The sequence below is a fragment of the Chiloscyllium plagiosum genome, unplaced genomic scaffold (assembly GCF_037043375.1).
Source record: "Chiloscyllium plagiosum isolate Xiang-an unplaced genomic scaffold, Cpla_swu_hap1 HiC_scaffold_43, whole genome shotgun sequence".
In the NCBI taxonomy this organism is placed as follows: Eukaryota; Metazoa; Chordata; class Chondrichthyes; order Orectolobiformes; family Hemiscylliidae; genus Chiloscyllium; species Chiloscyllium plagiosum.
The window spans coordinates 17,479,473-17,505,907 of record NW_028270181.1 but is presented as its reverse complement, the minus strand read 5'-3'; the positions used below and the strand labels follow the sequence as shown (position 1 = coordinate 17,505,907).

General features: G+C 38.9%; 2 protein-coding genes and 1 long non-coding RNA gene across 9 annotated transcripts in view; 2 read left to right on the top strand and 1 right to left on the bottom strand.

Moving 5' to 3' along the window:
* The window catches only part of chuk (component of inhibitor of nuclear factor kappa B kinase complex), a 172,974-nt gene that overhangs the window by 1,009 nt on the left and 145,530 nt on the right, over positions 1-26,435 (top strand). For 3 of the 4 annotated variants that reach the window (XM_087982463.1, XM_087982462.1, XM_087982464.1), the window contains exon 2: positions 789-835. The exons of the other annotated variant lie outside the window; for it this stretch is intronic. In XM_087982463.1, the coding sequence (XP_087838589.1) occupies positions 789-835 (47 nt within the window). The remainder of the gene's footprint in view (positions 1-788; positions 836-26,435) is intronic. 4 annotated transcript variants of the gene reach the window in all.
* On the top strand, positions 842-7,846 carry LOC148137440 (uncharacterized). The gene is made up of 2 exons (XR_015754272.1): positions 842-1,465; positions 4,742-7,846. It is a non-coding gene; the product is annotated as an uncharacterized LOC148137440 (long non-coding RNA).
* The window catches only part of LOC122541852 (salivary plasminogen activator beta-like), a 41,142-nt gene continuing 32,225 nt past the window's right edge, over positions 17,519-26,435 (bottom strand). For all 4 annotated transcript variants that reach the window (XM_043678911.2, XM_043678912.2, XM_043678913.2 and 1 more), the window contains 4 exons: positions 25,590-25,726; positions 25,292-25,432; positions 23,514-23,662; positions 17,519-19,517 (listed from right to left, as the gene is read on the bottom strand). In XM_043678911.2, the coding sequence (XP_043534846.1) occupies positions 19,362-19,517; positions 23,514-23,662; positions 25,292-25,432; positions 25,590-25,726 (583 nt within the window). In that variant the 3' untranslated portion in view covers positions 17,519-19,361. The remainder of the gene's footprint in view (positions 19,518-23,513; positions 23,663-25,291; positions 25,433-25,589; positions 25,727-26,435) is intronic.

Here is a 26,435-nt window from a genome sequence, read left to right as displayed (position 1 = left end):
GCCCACTGTGGTAAAGAATTTCACAGATCCACTATCGTCAGATAAGAAATTCCTTTTCACTTTTGTCTGAAATGTGCAACCCCTTCTGCGATTATGCCCTCTGGTGCTGCACTCTCCCACAAGAGAAAACAGCCTCATTGTATCTACCTTGTCAAATCCTCTAAAAATTCGTAGGAGTGAATTACTGCATGTAAGAAATGGGGAAGTGTTGTTTTTGCAGATATAGAAAAGTAAGTGTGTATGTGCAGAAAAGGAGTACAGGGAAAAATATCAGCTAGGCAAGCATTAGGGAAATGTATCTTTATCTTTAATGTATAATTGTGGATAATTGAACTTTAGTGCAGAATTATTAAAGCAAATAATTTCTTTCATCATCATCATGTTTTTAATAATTTAGTCTCAGCAAAATAGCTGAGATAGCTGAAACGCATAAACCTAGGCAAGAAAAGATACATTGTCATAACGTATGTTCAGGAATGGAATGTACCTATGAACAATGGAAGATGTTACAAGCAAAGTAAAAGAACATCAAGATACAAGTTTAGCCTTATGTCAGCACTTAGAGGGAAAGGTTGTCAACTTGGAGAAAAGGGGGCAATAAGGGCGGAGCGCAGCTGGGTAGTGGTAGAATACAATAAGAAAGATTGGGTAATGTCAGAGTCGGTAGAGATGACCTCATGCAGCTCAAAAGTATAACTGTCTACTAGTTTGAATGTTCATTAAATTGTCTTGTTTCCAGTTTTGATGGTCTCATCTAAATTTTATTAAACTTGTTTCTAACACTGTAGATGCTGGAATTGGAATCGAAAACAACTAGTGCTGGCGATCACAGCAGGTCAGACAGCATTCATGGAGAGACATTTGGAGGTGCCGGTGTTGGACTGGAGTTACAAAGTTAGAAATCACACAATAACTGGTTAAGGACCAACAGCTTTCTTTGAAAGCACTAGCTTTCAGAGCGATGATCGAAAGCTAGTGCTTCCAAATGAACCTGTTGGACTATAACCTAATGTTATGATTTTTAACTTCATGGAGAGAGAGCAAGCTAACATTTTGAGTCTAAATGACTCTTCATCAGAGCTGCAGTCAAGTGTGGAGAGGTCAGCATTTATGCTGTCGGTCTGGGTGAGGTGGATGCTGGGGCAGTGAATGTAGGCTGCTTGTGGAGAAAAGATGTTGATAGTATTGGTTAAGTGATGGGAATGTGACAATATTTCCAGCCAAATTTGCAAGAAGAGACAGGCCCCCTGGGGTGCTGGGGAGGGGAGGGGGGGAGGTGAAAGAGGACGTGATAACAGAATGCAACAAGCTAAAAGATAAAAGAAGAAATGGCTCACAGTTTGAAGGTACTGAGCTCAACATTACATCCAGAAGGATGTAAAGTGCCTAGTCTGAAGATGAGATGTTGATCCTCTGCTTGGTACTGTGATTTACTGGAACACTGCAACATGCCAAAGATAGATATGTGAGTATCTGAGTAGGACACTGTTAAAATGACCAACAATTCTAAGAATCTTGTATGTTTCAGTAATGTTGCTCCTCCTTCTATGTTCTAATATATGAAAGGCCCAACCTACTCAACCACTTCATATAAGATGGAGCTTCCATGTCTGGTTGTCTTGCGAACCTTCTGTAATGCCGGTATACATTTACTTAAGATGTGTCTCAAAACTATTCACAGAATTCCAGCTGACCAATGTTTGTATAGTTTTTAGCAAAGCCTCCCCAATTTTATAGAGAAACAATCAAATGTCAGATAACAGTTTACCTAAGCATTGGGACCTTGCGATCTTGTTCAGATAATCTGAAATTCAGATAATTCATGTTCCTGTGTACTCCATTCCCTTTGAAATATAGGCCAAAATTCCACTCACTTGTCCATATCAGCTGCTGAACCTGGTTGCTGGTTTTACAATTCATGAACAAGGATTTCAATCCCTCTGTCCATAGTTTTTTGCAGTCTTCCTCCATTTAAATAATCATTTCCTCTCTTGTTGCCAAAGTGCATAATCTCATTCTATCACTGCATAATCATATTCATTTCGTCCACTTACTTAAGCTGTCTGTATATCTCTTCAGGGATCTTTTATAAATCCTCACAACTGGCTTTCCAAACTGGTTTTTACGTCCAACAGGTAGAGGAACAGAATTCGGCCCATTGATTCCACTCCACCATTCAATTATGGCCGATATGTTTCTCAACTCCATTCTCCTGCCTTCTCCCCACAATCCTTAATCCTTAATTACTTCACAAAAACCCTCACTCTCCACCACAAACATGATTATAGTAATTTCATTTTCTTAATTCAAATCATTAATTTTTTTTAATGTAAGTAATTGATCTATCGTAAGCACTGATCCCTGTGGTACTATTTTAGTTGCCATCCTGAAAATGTCCACTTTATCCCTACTTGGTTTTGAGTTAGCTAATCCTCTATTAATGCTAATATACTCCCTCCAACATCAGTGGCCTCTTATTAATGGCCTAATGTGTGGTCCCTTATCAAATGTCTTCTGAAAATCCTCAGATGAAGAAGGCATTTAGTATGTTTACTTTATTTGGTCAGAGCACTAAGTATAAGAGTTGGGAGGTCATGTTGCGACTGGACATTGGTTAGACCACTTTTGGAATATTGCATGCCAATTTGGTCTCCCTACTAGAGGAAGGATGTTGTGAAACTTGAAAGGGTTTAGAAAAGATTTACAAGAATTTTATTCGGGTTGGAGGATTTGAGCTAAAGGGAGAGGCTGAATAAGCTGGGGCTGTTTTCCCTGGAGCGTCGGGGGCTGAGGGGTGACCTCTATCAAGGCTTATAAAATCATGATTAGCATGGATAGGGTAAATAAACAAGGTCTTTTCCATGGGTTGGGAGAGTTCAGAACGAGAGGGCATGGGTTTACCTTGAGAGGGGAAAGATTTAAAAGGGGCAACTTTCTCATGCATAGGCTGGTGTGTGTTTGGATGAGCTGCCAGTGGAAGTGGTGAAGGCTGGTACAATTGCGACATTTAAAAGGTATCTGGGTGGGTATATGAATAGGAAGGATTTAGAGGGATATGGGCCAAGTGCTGGTAAATGGGACTGATTGGGTTGGGATATCTGGTTGACATGGACAAGTTGGATCAAAGGGTCTGTTTCCATGTTGTAAATTTCTCAGGCATAATTGCCCCACCATCAAGTCGTGCTAATTCTGCTTGATCATAGTTTGTATTTCTAAATGCTCTGCTATTACTTCATTTATAATTAACTTAAATGTTTCTGAACAACAGATGTTGTGCTAAATGAGCGATAGCAAGACTTTTAATGTCTCCCTTTTTTAAAATAAAACTTACTTGACATTTGAACGTTTTCTTAGGTGAGCCTACTTAGAAACAAAATTCTTGTTTCTAGTTTGTTAATGACCAATTTTGTATATGAAATATGCAAATTTTGAGATAAAGTACATGTACTTTTTTTTTAACCAAATGCCTTGACATATTGAAAAAGTTTGCATGGAGCATTTAACTTGCGGCGCGCAACCAAACAGTTGATGCTTGAGTTGAAAAGTGTGGTGCTGGAAAAGCGCAGCAGGCTAGGCAGCATCCGAGGAGCAGGAGAATTGATGTTTCGTGCATAAGCCCTTCTTCAGGAATGAGGGTGATGTGCTAAGCGGGCTGAGATGAAAGGTAGGGGGGAGGGGAAATTTGGGGGAGGGGTGCAGGGAGTATGATAGGTGGAAGGAGGTGAGGGTGATAGGCCGGATAGGGGGTGGGGGTGGAGTGGTCAGGAAGAAGATTGCCGGTTGTTTTAAAAAATTCTCAAGGTCAGGTTCGTAGGAGAGTAGTCTGACACAGAACAAACGACCAAGAGGCGAGTCTGTTAGAATATGGGCATTTTATTCCCCGCAGCGTCGCCACAACCAGGTCTCATACAACGGGTCTGGCTTATACTCACTCTACATGTTACCGGAACTGGGAGCCGTCAGTTCTCGTAGAGCGGTTGCCAACAACCCACGCTCGGCGGTTAAACGTAACCCCGGAGCAGACTCACCGAACTGGAGACTTTTCCAGCTGATATACTCTTTTCCAGATATAAACATTCATGTGAACAGCAGAGCAAGGCTAAAAAACACATTCCATTCTGGTTACATACAGATAAGAAGATTCACACGGGGAGGTGTGTAATAAGATTCACACGGGACTAAGCAACACCTCCATTCCGGTTAGATTCACACATGTATTGGGACATAATTTTTAACCGTTTCACCACACCGGTCAAGAGGGCGGTGCTGAATCCGGGGGTTGGGACTGAGATAAGGTGGGGGGAGGGGAAATGAGGAAGCTGGAGAAATTTACATTGATTCCGTGTGGTTGGAGGGTTCCGAGGCGGAAGATGAGTCGCTCTTCCTCCAGGTGTCGTGTGGTCAGGGTCTGGCGATGGAGGAGGCCAAGGACCTGCATGTCCTTGGCGGAGTGGGAGGGGGAGTTAGTGTTCAACCATGGGGCAGTTGGGTTGGTTGGTGCGGGTGTTCCCTGAAACGTTCCACAAGTTGATGCTTGCCCAGGTATTAGCATTTACTGCTACATCAAACTAGGATTTGTCCCATTGATTATGTCTGAATACCTTCAGTAAAGGCAGTCCATTTAAAACACTATTCGGTTATCTGTCTTTGTGTATGTATCTAACAACTGTAATATGCGGGTGAAGAGAGTTGGTATAGATCGTGCTTTTCTTTTCATTTATTTGCCTCGATTGTTTTTCAGCCTATCCCTGACAAACAGCAGTGCAAACAGGATAGCGATATATGCAAGTTTGTACATTTGGCAAGTCGACTGCTATGCCTCTTTGTGACACAGGGAAACTGATTCTCTTGCTCAGCTAAAGTTTGTTGGGATTGCACATGACATTTGGGCCCAATATGATCTGGACAAGCTCTGGCACCAGACCTGTATCTGTATAACTCCACTGCCTTCCGCATACCTCAATAAAGTTGAAGGCGAAGAAAGTAAACACTCGCAGAAATCTGGAATATCAGCCATATTAGTTTTTACAGCTGCTCCTTCAACAAAACTGATGCAAAGTGTCATGCGCTGTATTTCTGTGGGGCCAATCAGAAGTTGAGGGGAGGAGTCTGACATTGGGGCAATCGAGGTTCTTCATAAATGTGCACCAAAGAAACAATGCTCTAGTTTCATTGCAGAGGACTGACACAACAGGGGATGCAATTTGTTAGGACTGATAAACCCAATTTGATTGGCATTGTGAATGTGTGCTGCAGGCTGTATCAAAGACATGATAGCAGTGAAAGGATCTTGTTATAATTTTCTTGAAATTTTGCTGTTGCGATGTATTAGTCTGCCATTAACCACTTGCACCTTTTTTTTATCCCTGGAAATTCTATTTAACCTCATCCTTGAAGACTAATCATAAGGTGTTTAATGCTGCTGCTAATTCAAGAGGTGTACTTCTTGTTTTTTCCGATTCCATGTTACTTGTTTCTCCCTTCATTTTTTACTGCTGTTTTTCTCAGATTTGTTTATTCCTAAACCTTGTCCTTGTATGTGAACTTTAAGAGTCTGTTAGATGCTGTTAATAATTGATCAATTACCTTGGAATTTCTCCCAAGCTGTCCTTGTGGGATTTCCTAAAGAATTTCACTGACAAACAAGAAATTCTTCCTTGCCTAAAAAACCCATTTTGTGATCTTGGGTTGCAGCAGCAATTCATTGAAGGAAATGCCTTCTTAAAAAGAGTAACATAAGCAGAAACTTGCAGCAGACTGGGCAGTAAATTGTGGCTCTATTTTGAATAACATATGTGAAGCAGATTAGCTGTGCTGAACTTGAAGACTGGAACATTGCAAACATTACTCCATTTTTAAGTAACTTGACTAAACTTGTATTACCTTGAATATTATGGACAGTAAAGGTCACCCTCCTTTTAAATAAGGATGTAAATGCATTGCAGGCAATTCAAAGAAGGTTTATGAAACAAATATCTGGAATAAGCAGGAGATCAGAAGAGTAAGAGGTGACTTAATTGAAACATGGAAGCTCATAGAGATGTACACCACAGAAACAGACCCTTCGGTCCAAATTGTCCATGAGACCAGATCTCCTAACCTAATCTAGTCCTGTTTGCCAGCACTTGACCCATATCCCTCTACACCTTCCGATTCATATAATCATCCAAAGTCTTTTAAATGCTGCACCAGCCTCCACCACTTCCTCTGGCAGTTCATTCCATCCACGCACCACCCTTTTATATCTTTACCCTCTCGCCCTAAACCTATGCCATAATTTTGTAAACCTCTATAAGGTCACCCCTCAGCCTCTGATGCTCCAGGGAAAACCGTCCCAGTCTATTCAGCCTCTCCCTTTAGCTCAAATCTTCCAACCCTGGCAACATCTTTGTAAATCTTTTCTGAACCCTTTTAAGTTTCACGACGTCCTTCCGATAGGATGGAGACCGGAATTGCGTGCAGTGTTCCAAAAGTGGCCTAACCATGGTCCTGTACAACCGCAACATGACCTCCCAACTCCTGTACTCCGTACTCTGACCAATAAAGCAAAGCATACCAAACGCCACCTTCATTATCTGATCTACCTGCAACTCTACTTTGAAGGAACAAAGAACCTGCCCTCCAAGGTCATTGTTCAGCAACATTTCCAAGGATCTTACCATGAAATGTATAAGTCCTGCTCTGATTTGCTTTTCCAAAATGCAGTTTTATTTATCTAAATTAAACTCAATCTGCCACTCCTCAAGCCATCTAAAATCTTGAAGGGTCTTAACAGGTGACACAAGACAACATCCTCTCCACATTTTGGGAGAATTGAGAACAAGGGGTCACTGTTTAAAAATCAGATGCCACCTCCTTAAAATGGATATGAAGAACTTTTTTTTTCTGATGATCTTGAGTCTTTGGAACTCTCTCTTCCATAAAAGATGATTGAAGGTGAGTCCTTGAATATTTTTAAGGCAGAAGTAGCCAGATAGTTGTTGAGCAAGAAGGTAAATGGTTATCAGGGGAGGCAGGGTCGTGGATATGGGGTTCATCAGATCAGACGTGATCCTGTTGAATGACAGAGCAGACAGAACGAATTGAATGCTCTTTCTTCTGATTTACATGTTCATGCTACTGTTAGGTTTCTGTCAAACCTTTTTTTTGCTTTGCTCTAAGTTATGCATTTGTCGTCTAAATCTGGAAGAGCGCAAAATCACAAAGCAATGAGGTGGCGTGAAGCTGCTTTGAGAAAATCTTGTTGATTTGCTTAATTATTTAGTTAACAAATTCACATTTTCAGTCCAAAGGGAAATGTTACATTATTTCCACACTGCATCTGACTTGTGTGATGATACTATAGCTTTAACAGATGTATTTTGTCCTTTTTTTTTTATGAAGAGAGATTGACAGAGGTGCCAAACAGTTTGTTCCAAGACAATAAACTAAACAACTTGAGGCCATGGGTTTTTTAAAGTTGGAGCAATAGGAACAGCATGAATGAGTGGAGTTAGGCTCCCACAGAACCAGGGTTTTGGTTTAGCATTCAGTAGTTATTGGGGTTTGAAGCTGCTGTATATTGCTCCCTTATGTTGTAAAATGCTTGAGTTCTGTCTGCCAGAACTTTCTCTTGATGATCTTTCCTCCTAGACTAGAGACACATTGCATGTGACACTTTAATTTTACTGAATTTGCCTTTGTACAGGGTGCATTTATGGGAAGTTACTATATTTGACCAGTTGCTCTTCATTTAATTATTAATCTATTATTCTGTTCTGCTTTTCAACAGAGTTGTTAGCTGAATTTTTTTTTTTGGTTGCATTTTAACTGTCGAGTATGAATAAAAAATGTTTGCTTAAAGCAACGTTGTGTAATCACTCAAATTACATCTGAAACACAGCACCTTACACTTGCTTCTAAATAAATAAGTTAGGGTCTCAGTATCTCATTGTTACATTTGAAGAGGGTCAGTCTGGCCCATGACAATTGTGAAGTGAGAATGCATAATTTAATCATGCAATAAATTGCCGATATCCACAAGTAGTTTTTAAATTCTGACCCAGTAGACATTCCAAGCATTCTTGAACTGAGTCTCAGCTAAAGCTCAAATAGAGTCAGAGATGTACAGCATGGAAATCGACCCTTCGGTCCAACTCGTCCATGCCAACCAGATATCACAACCTAATCTAGTCCCACCTGCCAGCACCTGGCCCATCTCACTCCAAATCCTTTCTATTCGTACACCCATCCAGATGCCTTTTAAATGTTGCAATTGTACCAGCCTCCACCACTTCCTCTGGCAGCTCATTCCAATCATTTACCACCCTCTGCGTGAAAGGTTTGCCCCTTGGGTCTCTTTTATATCTTTCCCCTCTCACCCTAAACCTATGACCTCTAGTTCTGGACTCCCTGACCCCAGGGAAAAGCCTTTGTCTATTTATCCTATCCATGCCCCTTGTGATTGTACAAACCTCTATAAGGTCACCCCTCAGCTTCCAATGCTCCAGGGAAAACAGCCCCAGCCTGTTCAGCCTCTCCCTATAGCCCAAATCCTCCAACCCTGGCAACATCCTTGGAAATCTTTTCTAAACCCTTTCAAGTTTCGCAAGATTTTTCCGATAGGAAGGAGACCAGAATTGCACGCAATATTCCAACAGTGGCCTAACCAATGGCCCATACAGCTGCAACATGACCTCCCAACACCTGTACTCCATAGTCTGACCAAGAAAGGAAAGCACACCAAACGCCGCCTTCACCATCCTGTCTAGCTGCGGCTCTACTTTCAAGTTGTCGCTTTTTTTGTTGTAGTAATAATTTTGATTAATATAATCCTACATAATATGTACCCTTTTTTTTTGATGAAAGAAATGTCACTGGTAAAATGTGATCAGTTTGAATAACATAACTGAACTTCCTTGGGTATATTGTGTGATGATTTTTTTTTTTAATTCAGCAATCAGCTGTTAGGATGTTGCTGAAAATTGTACTCTTTTAGCATTTGGATTGCAGACCCTTTCGAGTCTCTGAATACCTAATTAGAGATGGACATAGGTAAGGGTACCTCCAAAATGATCTGTTGAGTTCACACATCTCAATGTTTCAAGATTGACCAACACTTAGATTGAAGTTTCCAGTTGCTCTGATTCTGTGTTCCATCATGGGCAAAAGGAAAAATTGAAACTCAGTTGCCACTGTAATGTTAAAAGATTAAATTGGACAATCCTTCTTGACGTTAATGTAATATTCAAGGGTTAAATGGTAGTGTCTTCCTCCTGAAGCTGAACATTTTGCCAAGTGGTTAGGATGATATTGATGCAGGGATACAGATGACTCCTACTTCATTTAGGCAGTCACTTACTACTACTTAACAACTATTATCAAATTTTAACTCTCATTTCAGCCCCTTCCATTCAGAAATGCTTTCAGAGCCATCCCCCGAAGCTCGGCTGTATCACACCTACATTGTCTTGGGAAATTACGGAGTCAGGAAATCATTTGCATAATGATTCCCAGGATTAAGGCATTTATGTTTATATTATCTCTGAGGGTGACCTGGAGTAATGTGGTTATGGGAGGGGGAATGGCTGGAGTACCTGTGAGCATTACCAACTGACCTGTATAAAGGGGATGTGTTTCCTTTGTTCAGGCCTCACTTGACTTGGCACGCCTGTGAAGAGTGTCAAAGCGGGTCACCGAGCTTGTACAGGCTTTAATAAACTTTAATTATTTGCAGAAATAAGTGTGTGCGAATTGCATCGCAGGTAAAGAACCTTACACCATGAACCACTTTCTGTTATCACAGTGACTGGCCCTGTCCAAAAGAGAGTAGGTGAGCCTCAGAATTAGTCCTGAAATCCAAGTTAATTTCATAGAATTCACCTTTTGTTATCCCAGGACCCAGTAGATTCTTCAGAGTCATCAGTTATCATCCAGTCTAAGAACTACACTCTGAAACAATCTGCAAGTCATCAAGCAGCCAAAGTACTTAATCTATTCCAGTTTCAGAGTTCACTTGAGAACCAATTCCTTAGATAGCAGGCTGAGAATTATGTAAATTTACTGAGAATCCTTTATTTTACAATACCCTAATTTCAACTTGAAATTACCAAATCCTTTGAAGAAACCACAAAAAACCACATGGTGTTCCATATTTCAAATGTAAATAACCTGTGTAGAAGTGTACTTTTGTTTTATGTGTCTTGTCTTTGCATGTATACAGTATGAGTTTGTTTTTTAAATTTGCATTGTATGAGAGAATCAATAACCTTTTATTTTAAAATCACTAAAGATTGCTGCTGAATTATCTAATTTGAATATGCATTCCAGGATAAGTGAAGGCACAATCCTTTCCCTACAGAACATAGTGATAATGGGCTGTTAGAGAATACAAAATCTGCTCTTGATTGTAATAAACTATCAATTGGATCTGTGAATAATACAAATATTCTACCTTTTAATTATCAAAAGATCTTCCTTCAGGGAGTATACTCAACGTCGAAATATTAGGGACAGTATCATCTTCAAGGGAGTGCAGCAAAGGTTGATCAGGCTGATTCATGGAATGGCAGGTGTGTTATATGAAGTGAGATGGGTCCATTGGGCATGTCGGGCTCTCATGGTAGAGTGATAATGTCCCTTCCTCTGAGCTTGGAGGCTTGGGTTAGTTCTGTCTGCACCAAATGTATGTGATAGTATCTGAGAGATATTTCAACTGGCTTGTATTTTAAAGAATGAGAGGGCATCTCATTGGAAAAACTAAATTCTGACGGAGTTGGACAGACTGGATGTAAAGATGATATTTTCCTTGACTAGGGCATCCAAACTAAGTGGCAATGGTTTCAAGATATGTTATAAGCCAAAATCTCTCAATCAACTGCTTAACTATCAACATTGCTCCATATTACCCAGCATAATGGCTGCACCATCCCATTGTCAACTCTTTGCAAAACTTCAATGTTATTCCATATATCTCTTTTAACATGGCTTTTTTGGATGCACCACTCCTTTGTAATCTTGCTTTATTTCTTCTTGCATTGAGTAATTAATAAACTGAGCCTTGCACTCACTCATGCCTTTTTAAATTGGCTACGATTATTGAGAGTAACCCCACCAGATGGCAGAAAGAATATGAATGTGAGCTGTCATGACACAGCACTGCAGAAATGATGGAAGGAAATGGTACTGCTGTAAGAGTATGTAATGAAAAGTACGTATGATGAGGAAGCCGCCTCTTTTTCACCCCAGAGCTTGACTATTTGGGGAATTCTGTTAATTGGGATCACGAGTGAGAGGGGAAAGGTTTAATGGAGATGTGCGTGGAAAATTCTTTATGCAGAGGGTGGTGGGTGCCTGGAACTTGTTGCCGGTAGAGGTGGGCACGATTGTGTCATTTAAGATGTATCTCGACAGATACATGAATGAGCAGGGGGATACAGATCTGTTAAGAAGAGGTGACTGGTTTAGATCAAGGATCCGGATCGGTGCAGGCTTGGAGGGCCGAAGGGCCTGTTACTGTGATGTAATTTTCTTTGTTCTTGTTATATTTTCAAAATCATGCAGAGTTTAACCAGAATTAAATTAAAGTTTGGCAACTTGGAGTCTGGATTAAAGACTAGCAATATAAATCTGTCACCCATTCCAGAAACCATCCCAGTTGCTGGAGCTGAAATTTACATGAACCTTTCTTACTTCACTGTATTGCCCTCTTGTGGATAAGTGGTTACCGACATTTGGTTATTGATTCTGGCCCCGAATAAAAACTCTGCTCAAAAATAGACAATATTTTGAAACATAATCAGTAAAAAAAATATGGCTGCTATACCAGTATATTTGTAAATAACTAAAGAGATTTCTTAGATAAAGCAGATGCCTAATTTAAATAAAAATTGGAAGTTGAAGTTTTGAAATATTGCCCAGCAACTGTGAAGTACACAACTTAACACTGCAAGGTATGTAACCATTAACAAAATTTGTTGGCCAATATTACTATTCCCTCTGCTTATTGTAATTTGCTGCTTTTCTTCGATTTACATGATGCAGTTCATGCTCTTGGCAGTTTGTTTCTCTGTCAACAGACTAATGTTTGAGATGCCACCTTCAAATTTCTGGTTGGACAAGAGGTGTGGTTCAAACTGAAGATATTGATACTTGTGGATGATTACATAGGTTGTAAAATAGTTGAAAATAGATAGGTAAAACACAATGCTCATTTATATTTAGCTCTGCTGTCATGACTATAATTGTTTGGTGATTGAACCGTAAAAGTCAGATCAATATATATTAGTCATAGACTCAGATGTGCAGCATGGAAACAGACCCTTCGGTCCAACTCATCCATGCCGACCAGATATCCCAATCCAATCTAGTCCCACCTGCCATCACCCGGCCCATATCCCTCCAAACCCTTCCTATTCACATATCCATCTAAATGCCTTTTAAATGTTGCAATTGTACAAGCCTCCACCACTTCCTCTGGCAACTCATTCCATACACCTACCAGCCTTTGCTTGAAAACGTTGCCCCTTTCGTCTCTTTTATATATTTCCCCTCTCACCCTAAACCTGTGCCCTTGAGGTCTGGACCTCTGTAAGGTCACCCCTCAGCCTCCGACGCTCCAGGGAAAACACCCCAGCCTATTCAGCCTCTGCCTATAGCTCAAATCCTCCAACCCTGGAAACCTCCTTGTAAGTCTTTTTTGAACCCTTCCACTATGAAGAAGACCAGTATTGCATGCAGTGTTCCAAAAGTGGCCAACCAATGTCCTGTACAGCCGCAACATGACCTCCTAACTCCTGTACTCTGTACTCTGACCAATAAAGGAAAGCATACCAAACGCCGCCTTCACTATCCTATCTACCTGCGACTCCACTTTCAAGGAGCTATGAACCTGCACTCCAAGGTCTCTTTGTTCAGCAACACTCCCTCGGACCTTACCATTAAGTGTATATGTCCTGCTAAGATTTGCTTTCCTAAAATGCAGCACCTTGTATTTATCTAAATTAAACTCCATCTTCTACTCCTCAGCCCATTGGCCCATCTGAACAAGATCCCATTGTAATCTGAGGTAACTTTCTTCATTGTCCACTATACCTCCAATTTTGGTGTCCTCTGTATTCTTGCTAACTATACCTCTTATGCTCACATCCAAATCAATTACATGAATGACGAAAAGTAGTGGACCCAGCAGCGATCCTTGTGGCACTCCACTGGTCACAGGCCTCCAATCTGAAAAACAACCCTCCACCACCACCTTTTATCTTCTACCTTCCAGCCAGGTCTGCATCGTAATGGCTAGATCTCCCTGTATTCAATGAGATCTAACCTTGCTAACCAGTCTCCCATGGGAAACCTTGGTGACTGCCTTACTGAAGTCCATTTAAATTAACCACTGCTCTGCCCTCATCAATCGTCTTTGTTACTTCTTCAAAAAATTCAATCAAGTTTGTGAGACATGATTTCCCATGCACAAAGCCATGTTGACTATCCCTAATCAGTCCTTCCCTTTCCAAGTACATGTACATCCTGTCCCTAAGGATTCCCTCCACTACCAGCGTTCAGCTCACCGGTCCATAGTTCCCTGGCTTGTCCTTACCACCTTTCTTAAATAGTAGCACCACATTGGCCAACCTCCCCAGTCTTGCAGCACCTCATCTGTGACTATCAATGATACAAATGTCTCAGCAAGGGGCCCAACAATCACTTCCCTAGCTTCCCACAGTTGTTTAGGGTACACCTGATCAGCTCCTGGGGATTTATCCACTTTTTATGCGTTTCAAGACATCCAGTACTTCCTCCTCTGTAATATGGACATTTTTAAAGATGTCACCAACTATTTCCCTACATTTGATATCTTCCATGTCCTTTTCCACAATAAACACTAATGCTAAATACTTATTTAGTATCTCCCCATCTCCTGCAGCTCCACACAAAGGCCGCTTTGCTGATCTTTGAGGGGTGCTATTTTCTCGCTAGTTACCCTTTTGTCCTTAATGTATTTGTAAAAACCCTTTAGATTCTCCTTAACTCTATTTGCCAAAGCTATCTCATGTCCCCTTTGCCCTCCTGATTTCCTCTTAAGTGTACTCCTACTGCCTTTATATTCTTCTAAGGGTTCTTTAGATCTATCCTGTCTGTACCTGACATATGCTTCCTTCTTTTTCTTAACCAAACCCTCAATTTCATTAGTCATCCAGCATTCCCTATACCTACCAGCCTTTCCGTTCATCTTAACAGGAATACACTGTCTCGGGATTCAGCTTATCTCATTTCTGAAGGCTTCCCATTCTCCAGCTGTCCTTTTACCTGCCAACATCTGCCTCCAATCAGCTTTCAAATGTTCTTACCTAATACCATCCGATTTAGCTTTTCTACAATTTTGAACTTCAACTTTTAGATCTGGTCCATCCTTCTCCATCACTACATTAAACTAAATGCTCCCCCACTGACACCTCAGTCCCCTGCCCTGCCTTATTTCCCAAGAGTAGGTCAAGTTTTGCATCTTTGAGGAGAAAGTGAGGACTGCAGATGCTGGAGATCAGAGCTGAAAATGTGTTGCTGGAAAAGCGCAGCAGGTCAGGCAGCATCCAGGGAACAGGAGAATCGACGTTTCGGGCATAAGCCCTTCTTCAGGAATGAGGGAAGTTTGTCCAGCAGGCTAAGATAAAAGGTAGGGAGGAGGGACTTGGGGGAGGGGCGTCGGAAATGTGATAGGTTGCCACATCGGATGCAGAGGATGCAATAGATGATGTGTGTGGAGGTGCAGTTGAATCTGTGGCAGATATGGAAGTTTCCTTTGGGGCCTTGGAGGGAGGTGAGGGGGGAGGTGTGGGCGCAAGTCTTGCACCTCCTGCGGTTGCAGGGGAAGGTGCCGGGAGTGGAGGTTGGGTTGGTCCTATCACATTTCTGACACCCCTCCCCCAAGTCCCTCCTCCCTACCTTTTATCTTAGCCTGCTGGACAAACTTTCCTCATTCCTGAAGAAGGGTTTATGCCCGAAACGTCAATTCTCCTGTTCCCTGGATGCTGCCTGACCTGCTGCACTTTTCCAGCAACACATTTTCAGCAAGTTTTGCATCTTGTCTAGTAGATACATCCACATACTGAATCACAAAATTTTCTTGTACACACTTAACAAATTCCTCTCCATCTAAACCCTTAACACTATAGCAGTCCCAGCCTATGTTTGGAAAGTTAAAATCCCCTACCATAACAACCCTATTATTCTTACAGACAACTGAGATCTCCTTACAAGTGTGTTTCTCAATTTCCCGCTGACTATTATGGGTGGGGGGGGGGGGGGGGTCTATAATACAATCCCAATAAGGTGATCATCCCTTTCTTATTTCTCAGTTCCATCCAAATAACTTCCCTGGATGTATTTCCGAGAATATCCTTCCGGGAAAGACAGCTATAATGCTATCTTTATCAAAAACAGCACTCTTCCTCTCTTGTATCCCTTTCTGTCCTTCCTGTAGCATTTGTATCCTGGAACATTAAGCTGCCAGTCCTGTCCTTCCTTGAGGCACATTTCTGTAATTGCTATGATGTCTCAGTCTCATGTTCCTAACCGTGCCCTGACTTCATATGCCTTCCCTGTTAGGCCTCTTGCATTGAAATAAATAGTTTAATTTATCAGGAGAAAGTGAGGTCTGCAGATGCTGGAGATCAGAGCTGAAAATGTGTTGCTGGAAAAGCGCAGCAGGTCAGGCAGCATCTAGGGAACAGGAGAATCGACGTTTCGGGCATTAGCCCTTCTTCAGGAATGAGGAAAGTTGGTCCAGCAGGCTAAGATAAAAGGTAGGGAGGAGGGACTTGGGGGAGGGGCGTCGGAAATGCGATAGGTGGAAAGAGGTCAAGGTGAGGGTGATCGGTCAGACTGGGGTGGAGGCGGAGAGGTCAGGAAGAAGATTGCAGGTTAGGAAGGCCGCCTTTTATCTTAGCCTGCTGGACAAATTTTCCTCATTCGTGAAGAAGGGCTTATGCCCGAAACGTTGATTCTCCTGTTCCCTGGATGCTGCCTGACCTGCTGCGCTTTTCCAGCAACACATTTTCAGTTTAATTTATCAGTCCTACCTTGTTCTCTATTTTGTCCCTGCCTGCGCTGACTATTTTTTTGACTTGCTTCTTTTCTCAACTGTACCAGTCTCAGGTTGATCTTTTTCCTCACCATCTACTGGGGTCTTATCCCCCTCCCCCACCCTCGTACTTACTAATTTAAAACCTGCAACTCTAGCAAATCTCCCTGCCAGTATATTAGTCCCCTTCCAATTCAGGTGCAATCCATCCTTCTTGTACAAGTCACTTTTACCCCAGAAGAGATTCCAATGATCCAAAAATGTGAATCCTTCTCCCATACACCAGCTCTTCAGTCATGCATTCATTTGGTCTATCCTCCTATTTCTACCCTCACTAGCTCATAGTACCAGGAGTAATCTAGATATTACTAATGTCGAGGACCTCCTTTTTTAAATTCCTGCCTAACTCTCTCTATATCCAAGATGTCCAGCGATACATGAATTCAACAACAAAGGCAGTAATTGCACAGGTTCACTGCTGTGTCAGTTAGCAGTGTGGATTTCTCTCCCTCTCTTGCACTGACCTGAGCATGTGCTGCCTTTGTCTGCTCCTCTCCATTTTAAAAGTGCCATTGTTTTGACTTTGTTTTGCAACTTGAGAAAAAAAGTGCACCAGGATGTAAAACAGTAATTGCTGCTCCTGGAATTCGAGGAAATCCCTCCAACACCTAAAATACCTCAAAAAAAAAAGGAGCAGCCTGTTACAGCCAGAAATTTTTTCCCGTCCTCCATCTGGATATTTAAGATTTATTTTAAATTAATGTTCTGTGAATTGATTTATTGATAATATGTATTTATAATTGAGGTCACTTATTTGTGATGACTTGCAAATCAATTTTTTTGTTTAATTCATGAGATTGGATTTTTCAATTACGACTAACGCTTGAAATGAAATAGAATTATTCTGTTTCTGAGAAATCCACAAATACTGGTCATTAGTTTAGCAGCACTCGTTTGGCCAATCTGTATTTCATACATAAGATCAACAATATAAATAAGTCGAGATGCTCTTAACTGAATCTAGAACATTTAAAACACTGCTATTTTTCTAATGATTTGAACATTGCTGCATTGACAAAAAGCTTTGTACTAACTCACTCACTAAGTCAGTAACACATGGATTTTTACATCTGTAATTGTCATTTGTATTTGACATTTCAGGTTTTAAGATAGCTGTGTGTATCCGAAATGAATGCAGTTTTCTCAGTGAACAAAGTACCGATGTTACAAGTTGCAAATAAAATTGACTGAACATGAATTTCATTATCAATTAATTGCTTCAACTATCTTATAAACTTGGGAACAATTTAGTCTCTAACCAAAACCACTTTGTATGAGGACTTGAAGTGAACTATAAAGTAGGTTCAAGTCAAACACCAAGAGCTAAGCTGTGACCTGTGATTTATTTCCTAATTAGCATTTTACTTGATGAGTGACATTCTATAATTGTTATAAGCACAGGAACTATAAATAAAAATATGTATTTCAAAAATTAAATTTATTTGTCCATTTAAGATCATTAATAAAATTTGTCCCATGATAGTTCATATAATGTAATACAATTTCAGATATTATCACAAGTATAGCACTAGACATTTCCTTTCATTACATAAATGAAATGATAAATAAACGTAGAACTTTACTTAGCCATTTTTCACAGCTTCATTTGACACAAAATGGAACTACCTCGAGGGCAACAAAATTAATACTATCTTTAAAAACGTGCATCCAATCCCTGGCATGCTATTTCAAATGCGATATTTTTGAAAAGTCTATCTAAGTAATTTGGAATTTTACAGGATTATGTACTTTATTTGGTATTTTTGATACAAACTGGATAAATAATACCTCATTTAACACTATACATTAACTTGGAACAACTTGTGAATTTATCCATAAAATATTGACACTGTCCTTGTAAATAAAATATAAGTTAGTATCCAAATATAGCATTTAGTAATTAAATATAACATTTGTTAGGTTTGGTCCAACAACTGGTTGTTGAAACAACTGACAACCACAACTGAAATTATCATAATACAAAATGTAGTCATAATTTTACAAAGTAAATTTAATATGATCTTAAAAATCCCAAACAAAATTTAAAGTCTCGATGAATATCATAGCTTTGAAAATATTCATAATTTAGACATGGGTTTGACCATGCATAAAACCCTTCATAAGAGATAAGGGTATTCCTACTGAAATATGTACAATAGGATTTTGTATGGCTTTCTGGGATCAATTTATGTGTAATTCAAGTGTTCAAATTAAACAAATTTCAAACAGAGAGTTAATTCATAGTACATATCAATTGACTCTATTAAAAGCAGAAAAGAATTTGTACAATATATCTGAGATCTAATCTAATTTTTAAAAATATTTGTAAATGCTAACAAAAATGAAAAGTATTCTTAACACTGATTACACAGAAAAAGTTAATGATATTATTGAATGGTAGAGTGGATTCGAAAGGCTGAAGGCCTTACTTCTGCTCCTATTTTAATGTCTTATGACCCACAATGAAGTTAGTTATAGGGATGTACAGCATGGAAACAGACCCTTCGGTCCAACTCATCCATGTTGACCAGATATTCTAAACTGATCTCATCCCATTTGCCAGCACTTGGCCCATATCCCTCGAAAACCTTCCTATTCATGTACCCATCTCTATGTCTTTTAAATATTGTAATTGTGCCAGCCTCCTCCACTTCCTCTGGCAGCTCATTCCATATCTCCCCTCTAACCCTATGTCTTCTAGTTCTGGACTCACCCACTCTAGGGAAAAGACCTTGTCTAGTTACTCTATTCATGCCCCTCATGATTTTATAAACCTCAGGAAGGTCATCTGTCTGCATCCAACACTCCTGGGAAAACAGCCGCAAGCCTATTCACCTCTCCCGATGGTTCAAATCCTCCAACCCTGGGAACATCCTTATAAACCTTTTCTGAACTCTTTCAAATTTACAAAACCTCCTTCCAATTGGAGGAAGACCACAAATGCACACAATATTCCAAAAATGGCCTAACCAATATCCTGTACAGCTGTATTAGCCATAATATTTTGCCAATAAATGAGAAGTTTAGGGTTAGCTACATCAAATGAAAAACAAAGAAGAGATTGCTGACACAGACAAGGTTTAAAATGTAGCGTTTGTAAAATGTGTCTTAGATGACATTTTAACAACTTCATCAAAACTACAAATTACAGAAATGAGGTAGATTGGATCATTGTATCAGACACACAAACTTTACTGCAAATCAGTAACTGATCAGCTGATAATGAGACCAGTGATTTTAAAATCTCCTAAATCATGTTTTCTTCAATCCACTGGATGTAATTTAAAACTCTTGTGTAAACGCCTGGTTTATTTGGTCGGGCACACCCATCTCCCCAGCTGGTTATTCCATAAAGATTCATTCGTCCATTGTTTTCACATACAAGAGGTCCACCAGAATCTCCCTGCCATTAAATAGAGGATAAAAATTATTACTTCAGTCAATTAATTAAGTAGCTTGCTGTATTGTTGCTGCTTGTATGTATTGATAAATTAAGATTAAATTTAATTATAGACTAGTTCAAGATCTGACCATGAAAAGATGCACTGAATTGGCTTTACTATGTCAAAGAGCACAATATTCTCACGAAAACATTATATTTGAATTATAATCTTCTACAAAAGTAACAGTTATTTTGACTTTACTTGGTGTCATTAAACTACCCATTTTACATGACGCTCCATTCCATTGAAGTTATAACCCAATTGCATTGTTTACTATTTAATATTATCTGCAAAGTAAATATTGTATTTAAACACTGAATTATTTCATATGGCTCAGATTTTATGTAAATGATAATGATGAGGCTAATAGTTTTTTTTTGGCCTTCATTATTGGGTAGCACGGTGGCTCAGTGGTTAGCACTGTTACCTCACAGCGCCAGGGACCTGGGTTCGATTCCAGCCTCAGGTGACTCTCCTATGTGGAGTTTGCACATTCTCCCCATGTCTGCGTGGGTTTCCTTTGGGTGCTCCAGTTTCCTCCCACAATCCAAAAGATGTGCAGGTCAGGTGAATTGGCCGTGTAAAATTGCCTGTAGTATTAGGTATATTAGTTGGGGTAAATGTAGAGGAATGGGTCTGGGTGGGTTACCCTTCGGAGGGTCAGTGTGGATTTGTTGGGCAAAAGGGTTTGTTTCCATACTGTAGGTAATCTAATCATCATTATTATGGACTGTACAGCAAACTCTTCATGCATATTTACAGTGAAACACAGAAACCTGAAAATTGCAGTCTAAATTGCCCTGCACCTCTAAGGTTTCCACTATACCCACATCTCACTCTGTATGTACTGTATACTAAGTGAAGTTGGAATCCTGACAACTAAACTGATCAGTTGCCCATGAAACAAGCTGCAGCATTCTTGACCAAGTGAATATTTAATTGTGTTAAAATTACTGCAGACAACTTCACTAGCACAGATAATTTAACTTAATGTTAAATAGCAAAATTGAAATAAAATTAATTCCATCAGAAGTATGTTATGATCATACAAATTAGGAGCAAAAATAGATGTTTTCGCTTTGCCATTCAATTCAATTTGGTTTAATTTTGAATCCATATTTCTATCTCCCCTGATAACCTTTTATTCCCTTGCAAAACAATAATCTACCGATCACTGGTTTAAAAATATTCAATGATCCCATTCCCACCATCTTCTGAGACAGTGTTCCCAAGTTGCACAAACTGCAGAAAAAAAAACTCTTCATCCCTGTCCTATAATGTGACCAATAAGTTTTAAATAATACTCTCTAGTTCTGGAATTGCCACAAGAGGAAACTTTCTTTCCACATATACCTTTTCAAGACTGTTCAGGATTTATACACTTGAGTCAAGACACTCCTCACTCTTCTAAACTCCAGTGGAAGCAAGCCTCAACTGTCCAACCTCTCCTTAGAAGATAACTCACTCATTCCAAGTATTAATCTAGTAAACTTCCTCTAAACTGCCTCTTTTACACTTAAGTCCTCCTTTAAATAAGGAGACCAAAATTGCAGTCTTTGATATGGGTCTTAGCAATGACGCATAACATCCTTACTTTTACATTCAATTCCTCTTAGAAAAAAGGGCAGCATTCCATTTGCCTTTTTAAATACTTGCTGCACCTTTCTCCTAACTTTTAATTAATTCTAGAATGCCAAGATCCCTTTGCACTTCAGAATGCAGTAGACATTCTCTATTTGAATCATATTCTGCTTTTAATTCTTCCTGCCAAAATAGACAACTTAACATTAATACTTCACCTGCCAAATTTTGTCCACTCACTCAAGTGATCTCAATTCAAGCAAAGACCCACTCATGCATATTATCTTTCCTGTCAGCCAGTCAATCTTCTATCTGGGCTAATATGAAGCTCCTGTTTCATGAATAACTTTTTAAAGAGGTACTTTGTTAAATGTGTTCTGGAAATCCACGTACAATATAACAGGCTTCCTTTTTGCCACAGCACATGTTACTATTTAGTGAACTCCAAAAATCAGTTAAACGTTTACCTTTTAAAAAAGCATGCTTAGTTTTCCAAAGACATAGGAAATAGCACAGGAGTAGGCCATTCAGCTCCTGGAGTCTGTTCCAACATTCAATAGGATCATGGCTGATCCAAAAGTCCTCATGTTCCTTGATTGAAGGATTATGTTTTCCTCATATCCCTTCTCATCAAGAATCTAACTCAAAATTCTATACTTAATTTATTAAATAGCCACAATAACATTGCCTCTACAGCTCTATGGCAAGGAGTTCCAAAGACTCTTAACCCTCAGAAAAGAAATTTCTCTTCATCTCAGTTTTAAATTAGTAGACCTTTTATTCTGAGACTATGCCCAATTGCCCTTAATTCTCCCATGAGGGTAAACATCCTCTCAACATTTACTCTGTCAATGTTACCCTTAAGCATCTTATGTATCTCAATAAGGTCACATCTCACTGCCTGGCTATAACATTCCTGATGATTGATTATCATGCTTTGCCCATGACAAGACATCAAACTACCTGGTCAACAGTTTTTTGCTTCCCTTCCTTCTTGAATAGAAGAGCTGTATTTGTACTTTGCACACTGACTGAGCTGTTCTGGAATTGAGTGAATTTTGAAGAAATAACACCAACACATCTACAACTTAATAACCACCTCTTTTAATATCTTACAATGAAATCTATCAGGACCTGGGAATTTGTCAGCTTATGGTTCATTCAGTTGGCTTAGTATTACCTCCCCATTCTCAATCTCCAGAGGATCAACAATCACTTACTCTCTTCCTTTTTAAATATAAATAAAAGCTCTTGCTAACTTTTTACATTTCTATCTAGCTTCTTCTCATACTGTCTTGTTTTTCTTCCTATTAACCTTTTGGTAATTTACTTCATTCTTGATGTTCTTTGCAATCCTCTAAGCTGCTAGTCATCAAGTTTGAAACTTCCCTTAAATTCTTTAGTTAACCTAGATGATGGGCTGTCCTCTTCAACATTTTCTTTACAGCAGAAATCTATATATTCTGAGTATTCTTAACCACCTCTGCTCTATTTCTCAATTGATTTACTCCTTTGCCTCGTATCCTGGCTCAGCTTTCATCACCACATCGTTGCCGTTAAATGCATCTAAAATCAAAGTCTTCGACCCACTCTTGTCTCTTTCATAGAAAGATTGAAAATAGGAGCAGGTTTAGGCCTTTGGCCCTTTAGAGCTTGCTCTACCATTCAGTGTGATCTTGGCTGATCATTCAAATCTAAACCCTGTTCCGTTTCCTCTCTGAACACTTTAATCCCTTTAACCCTAAAAACTGTATCTAACTCCTTTTTGAAAACATTCAATGTTTTGGCCTCAACCACTTTTTGTGGCACAGAATTCCATAGGCTCACTACACTGAGTAAAAATATTTCTCTACATTTTAGTATGAAATGACCTACCCCATATCATTAGACTCCTGCTTCTGGACTGTCTGGTCATCAAGAACATCCCTCCAGCAAACAATGTAAAATTTATTTACATTATGTTCCCTGCTACCTCGGAGTGCCTTTACTCAGAACATTAATGAATCCTTTGATGATACAAAATCTAGCATGTTGATGATGTTCAAAAAGATTAAAGTAAGTTTCTTTACTTTTTTCAGTCTCTTATTTATCTATGCTAATAGTCTTTCTTTCACAGTGTTTATTAATATTAGTTTCTGAACACAATTCAGATTTAATTTATACTACCCAATTTAGAGTCTAAATTAGCCGAAAAGCCTCCTTTTTCCTGCGCAAAGCACTGATGCCATTTACATTTAATCCTAAGTTTAAAAAGAAACAAGGACTGCGAGTGTCAAAAGCATTGTACGGTACAGTTTACTTTTAATAAATTTGATTTCCTCTGATTTTGTGAATTTCATTTGAAAATTTCAATGAATTTGGTTCTGTTTACTTACTTTACAAGCATCTTCCTTCCAGTTATGATGGGCAGCACACAACATGTTTTCGGTTAATTTCTTTCCATAATATTCAGGAGACCTACATTTTTGCTGTGAAATCAAATTCACTCTTGCCTCCTTCAGGAATTTGGAGTAGAAAGGAGAAACTGAAATAAAACAAAAAAAGTATGCATTATGTCTTAGCAGCATAAATTTCTTGAAAGTTTGTTGGCTTGCAACACAGTTCAAATAAAGTCCTGGAAATATTTAGGTCAACATATATAGACATGTTCTACAAAATGTAAACTTTTTTAGAACAACCAGTTCAAGAGCAGCAACAGTATAAGAAATGCAAACAGCAAAGACGGGAAAGGTTTCTGGTATATTTTACGTATGTTACTTTCAAGAGTAAAGTTAGCGTATCCCCAGTTCATGTGTCTTGGATAGCAAACAAAATAAATTAAAAACAAAAGAGCAAAAAGAGACTTGTGAAATATGTTAAAAACAAGACTCAATTAGCAACCAAGAATCTAATGGAAATTACAGGAGAAAATTGCCCAAGTTGATATGCCAGGCAAAGAGAGATTACAAGTAAAGATGAGCCAGTACCATTAATTTCAAACCTAACATATAAATGTTATGATCTCCTAACATTTAAAGAGAAAGCTAAGTACCCTATTTTAACCAACAGTGCAACACCAGGTTTCATTTTATTGCATATAAAAATAGTGAACAAAATGAGCACTATTAACAAAACTGCATGGTTTAGAACTATTAGTGTTTCACACGAATGTTTACTTCTTAATCCACCTAAGAATTTTCTTATAAGATGTTCGACTTCAAGTTGTTTCCTTCCATAGGAATTACACAGAGGTATGCCATACTCGTCTGGAAACTATTTTTAATTCCCATCAGTTCTCGCCATTGTCAGAGGTTTTATTCTGTCTTGACTGAAGATGCCTCAGTCTCTTGACTCTTAAAATGACTCTGTTGGAACCACTGGAGATTCTTCCACTAGTTTCAAACCAGGCAAACTTCCAGTCTCTGATCTCAATAAAATTCAAACTGAGTTTAAGCTTTATCTACTTTCACTGATGAAGTTAGTTTATGTTTGTTACTCGGCTTATATTGCAAGTCAACTATCATTTATTTTGGTCATCGCTAATGTGAGTCTAATTCCAAAACAAAACATTTTTCTGAAAAGCCATTACTGCAAGGATTACAGATATCACACTTGTAAATTTTTCTTAGTTCAGTTAGCCACTTAGCATTTCATAGCTCCATCTCTTTCTTTCTGACTTTTACTATCATTTCTTCAGGAAATTTGGTATTCTTTAAAGCCCAATATTTTAATTAGTTTATGATTACACATTTAACCTTTTCCTGAATTAAATATTACTTATAAGTTACTGATATTATTCATGACTAGATGTTCTTAACATTAAGCATAAGTTGGTGAAGTTAATTCCATAAATTAAGAAAAGGATTGCACAGGCACTTGAGAATGAGAAGATAAAAGGACTGTGAATAAAACTATGAAGGTTTGAATAAAAATACTCCACTTTCCAAGATCCAGCATAGGGATTACTACAGGATCAGCTGCTTTTTTCTGTGCTGTGTATGTCTACATTCTACTATATACTTAAAGTTTGATATCTACAACAAACTAAAGTGGCAATACAAATTGAGTTGACATCCTGCAAGTAAGTTGTATTGAGTGTTGTTCTCTGATGAATATATTGTTTCAAGGTAAAAAATATTACAGCATGACAAATAAACCAGAATTTCCAACTTACACTCAGCTTCCCTCCCATATCCAGAAACTTCACACTGAGTGTTTTCAGAAAATATAAGGTGTTTAGAAGGCAAACAAATGGCGTGGACAAACTTTGACTCTATTGCACACGTCCCAGATTGAGATTTTAACTTTAGCAGAGCTAAAAAGAAAAATGAAGATAACAATTAAAACTTTGAAGTTTTCCTTCTTTAATTTCAAGAGTTTGAATTTAGATTAAGAAATCAGTTTGAGATTTACGATCCGAATCTTGTCTAAAAGTTATACTAATGTAATGTCAACAACAGAAGCTAGCTTACCTATGTCATTGTCAAAGGTATCATCATTGAAATTTTCATGGCTTATTATTTTTTCCACTGCAAATGTTTGCTCATTTTTACTAGGTTTATTTGTTGAAGATTTTCCCAGTGTTACATAATACCATGAGTGAGAAATTCTGAACAGAAAAGAAAATTTTAAAAACACTTTATAACTTTGCACAAAATCTACAAGCATTTTGGGTCACTGTTACATTGACATTTATTATTCAATTAATATTCTCCAACTCCTGTTTATGAAGATCTACACCCCCGGGAGGGGCTTCTCGGTTCAGTGATCGGTCAAATAAACACTAGCAGCTCGGTCTGATTTTAGCAAGATTTAACAATTCAATACGACACCAGGCACAGGTTATCCAGCAACACAGGTTTTCCAGAGTCTGTGTACTTTGAAAAAGCTGCTGCACTTAGCTTAAAACAAGCAATGGTTATAGGTCTCTTAAACAGAACAGCCTCAATTGCAAAATTAGTCCAATAAAATGACAAATAGACAAAAATTAAGCCAATGAGATTTCCTGGGGACTTGTTTGCATGCTTATACCTCTTTGCACCTGCGTCTACAAGGCCAGCTAAGATACTTTAATACTGTCATATCTTGCTTAGTTAATTCATACTATGAACAGGGCATTGTTTGCTAATCTCTTTCGATTAGTTCAGGAATGCAGTTTTCAGCAGAGTTAGATGCCATTATAAACAAATTTTGTTAATTTGCTCCTAGAAGCCATTTTGTTATTTTATGTTACTTGCATTAAGAAGCCATTTTGTAGTTAGTAAACGCATGCATTAAATGGTTGCTCCTGACAACAGCCTAAATCCAGATTTTAGATC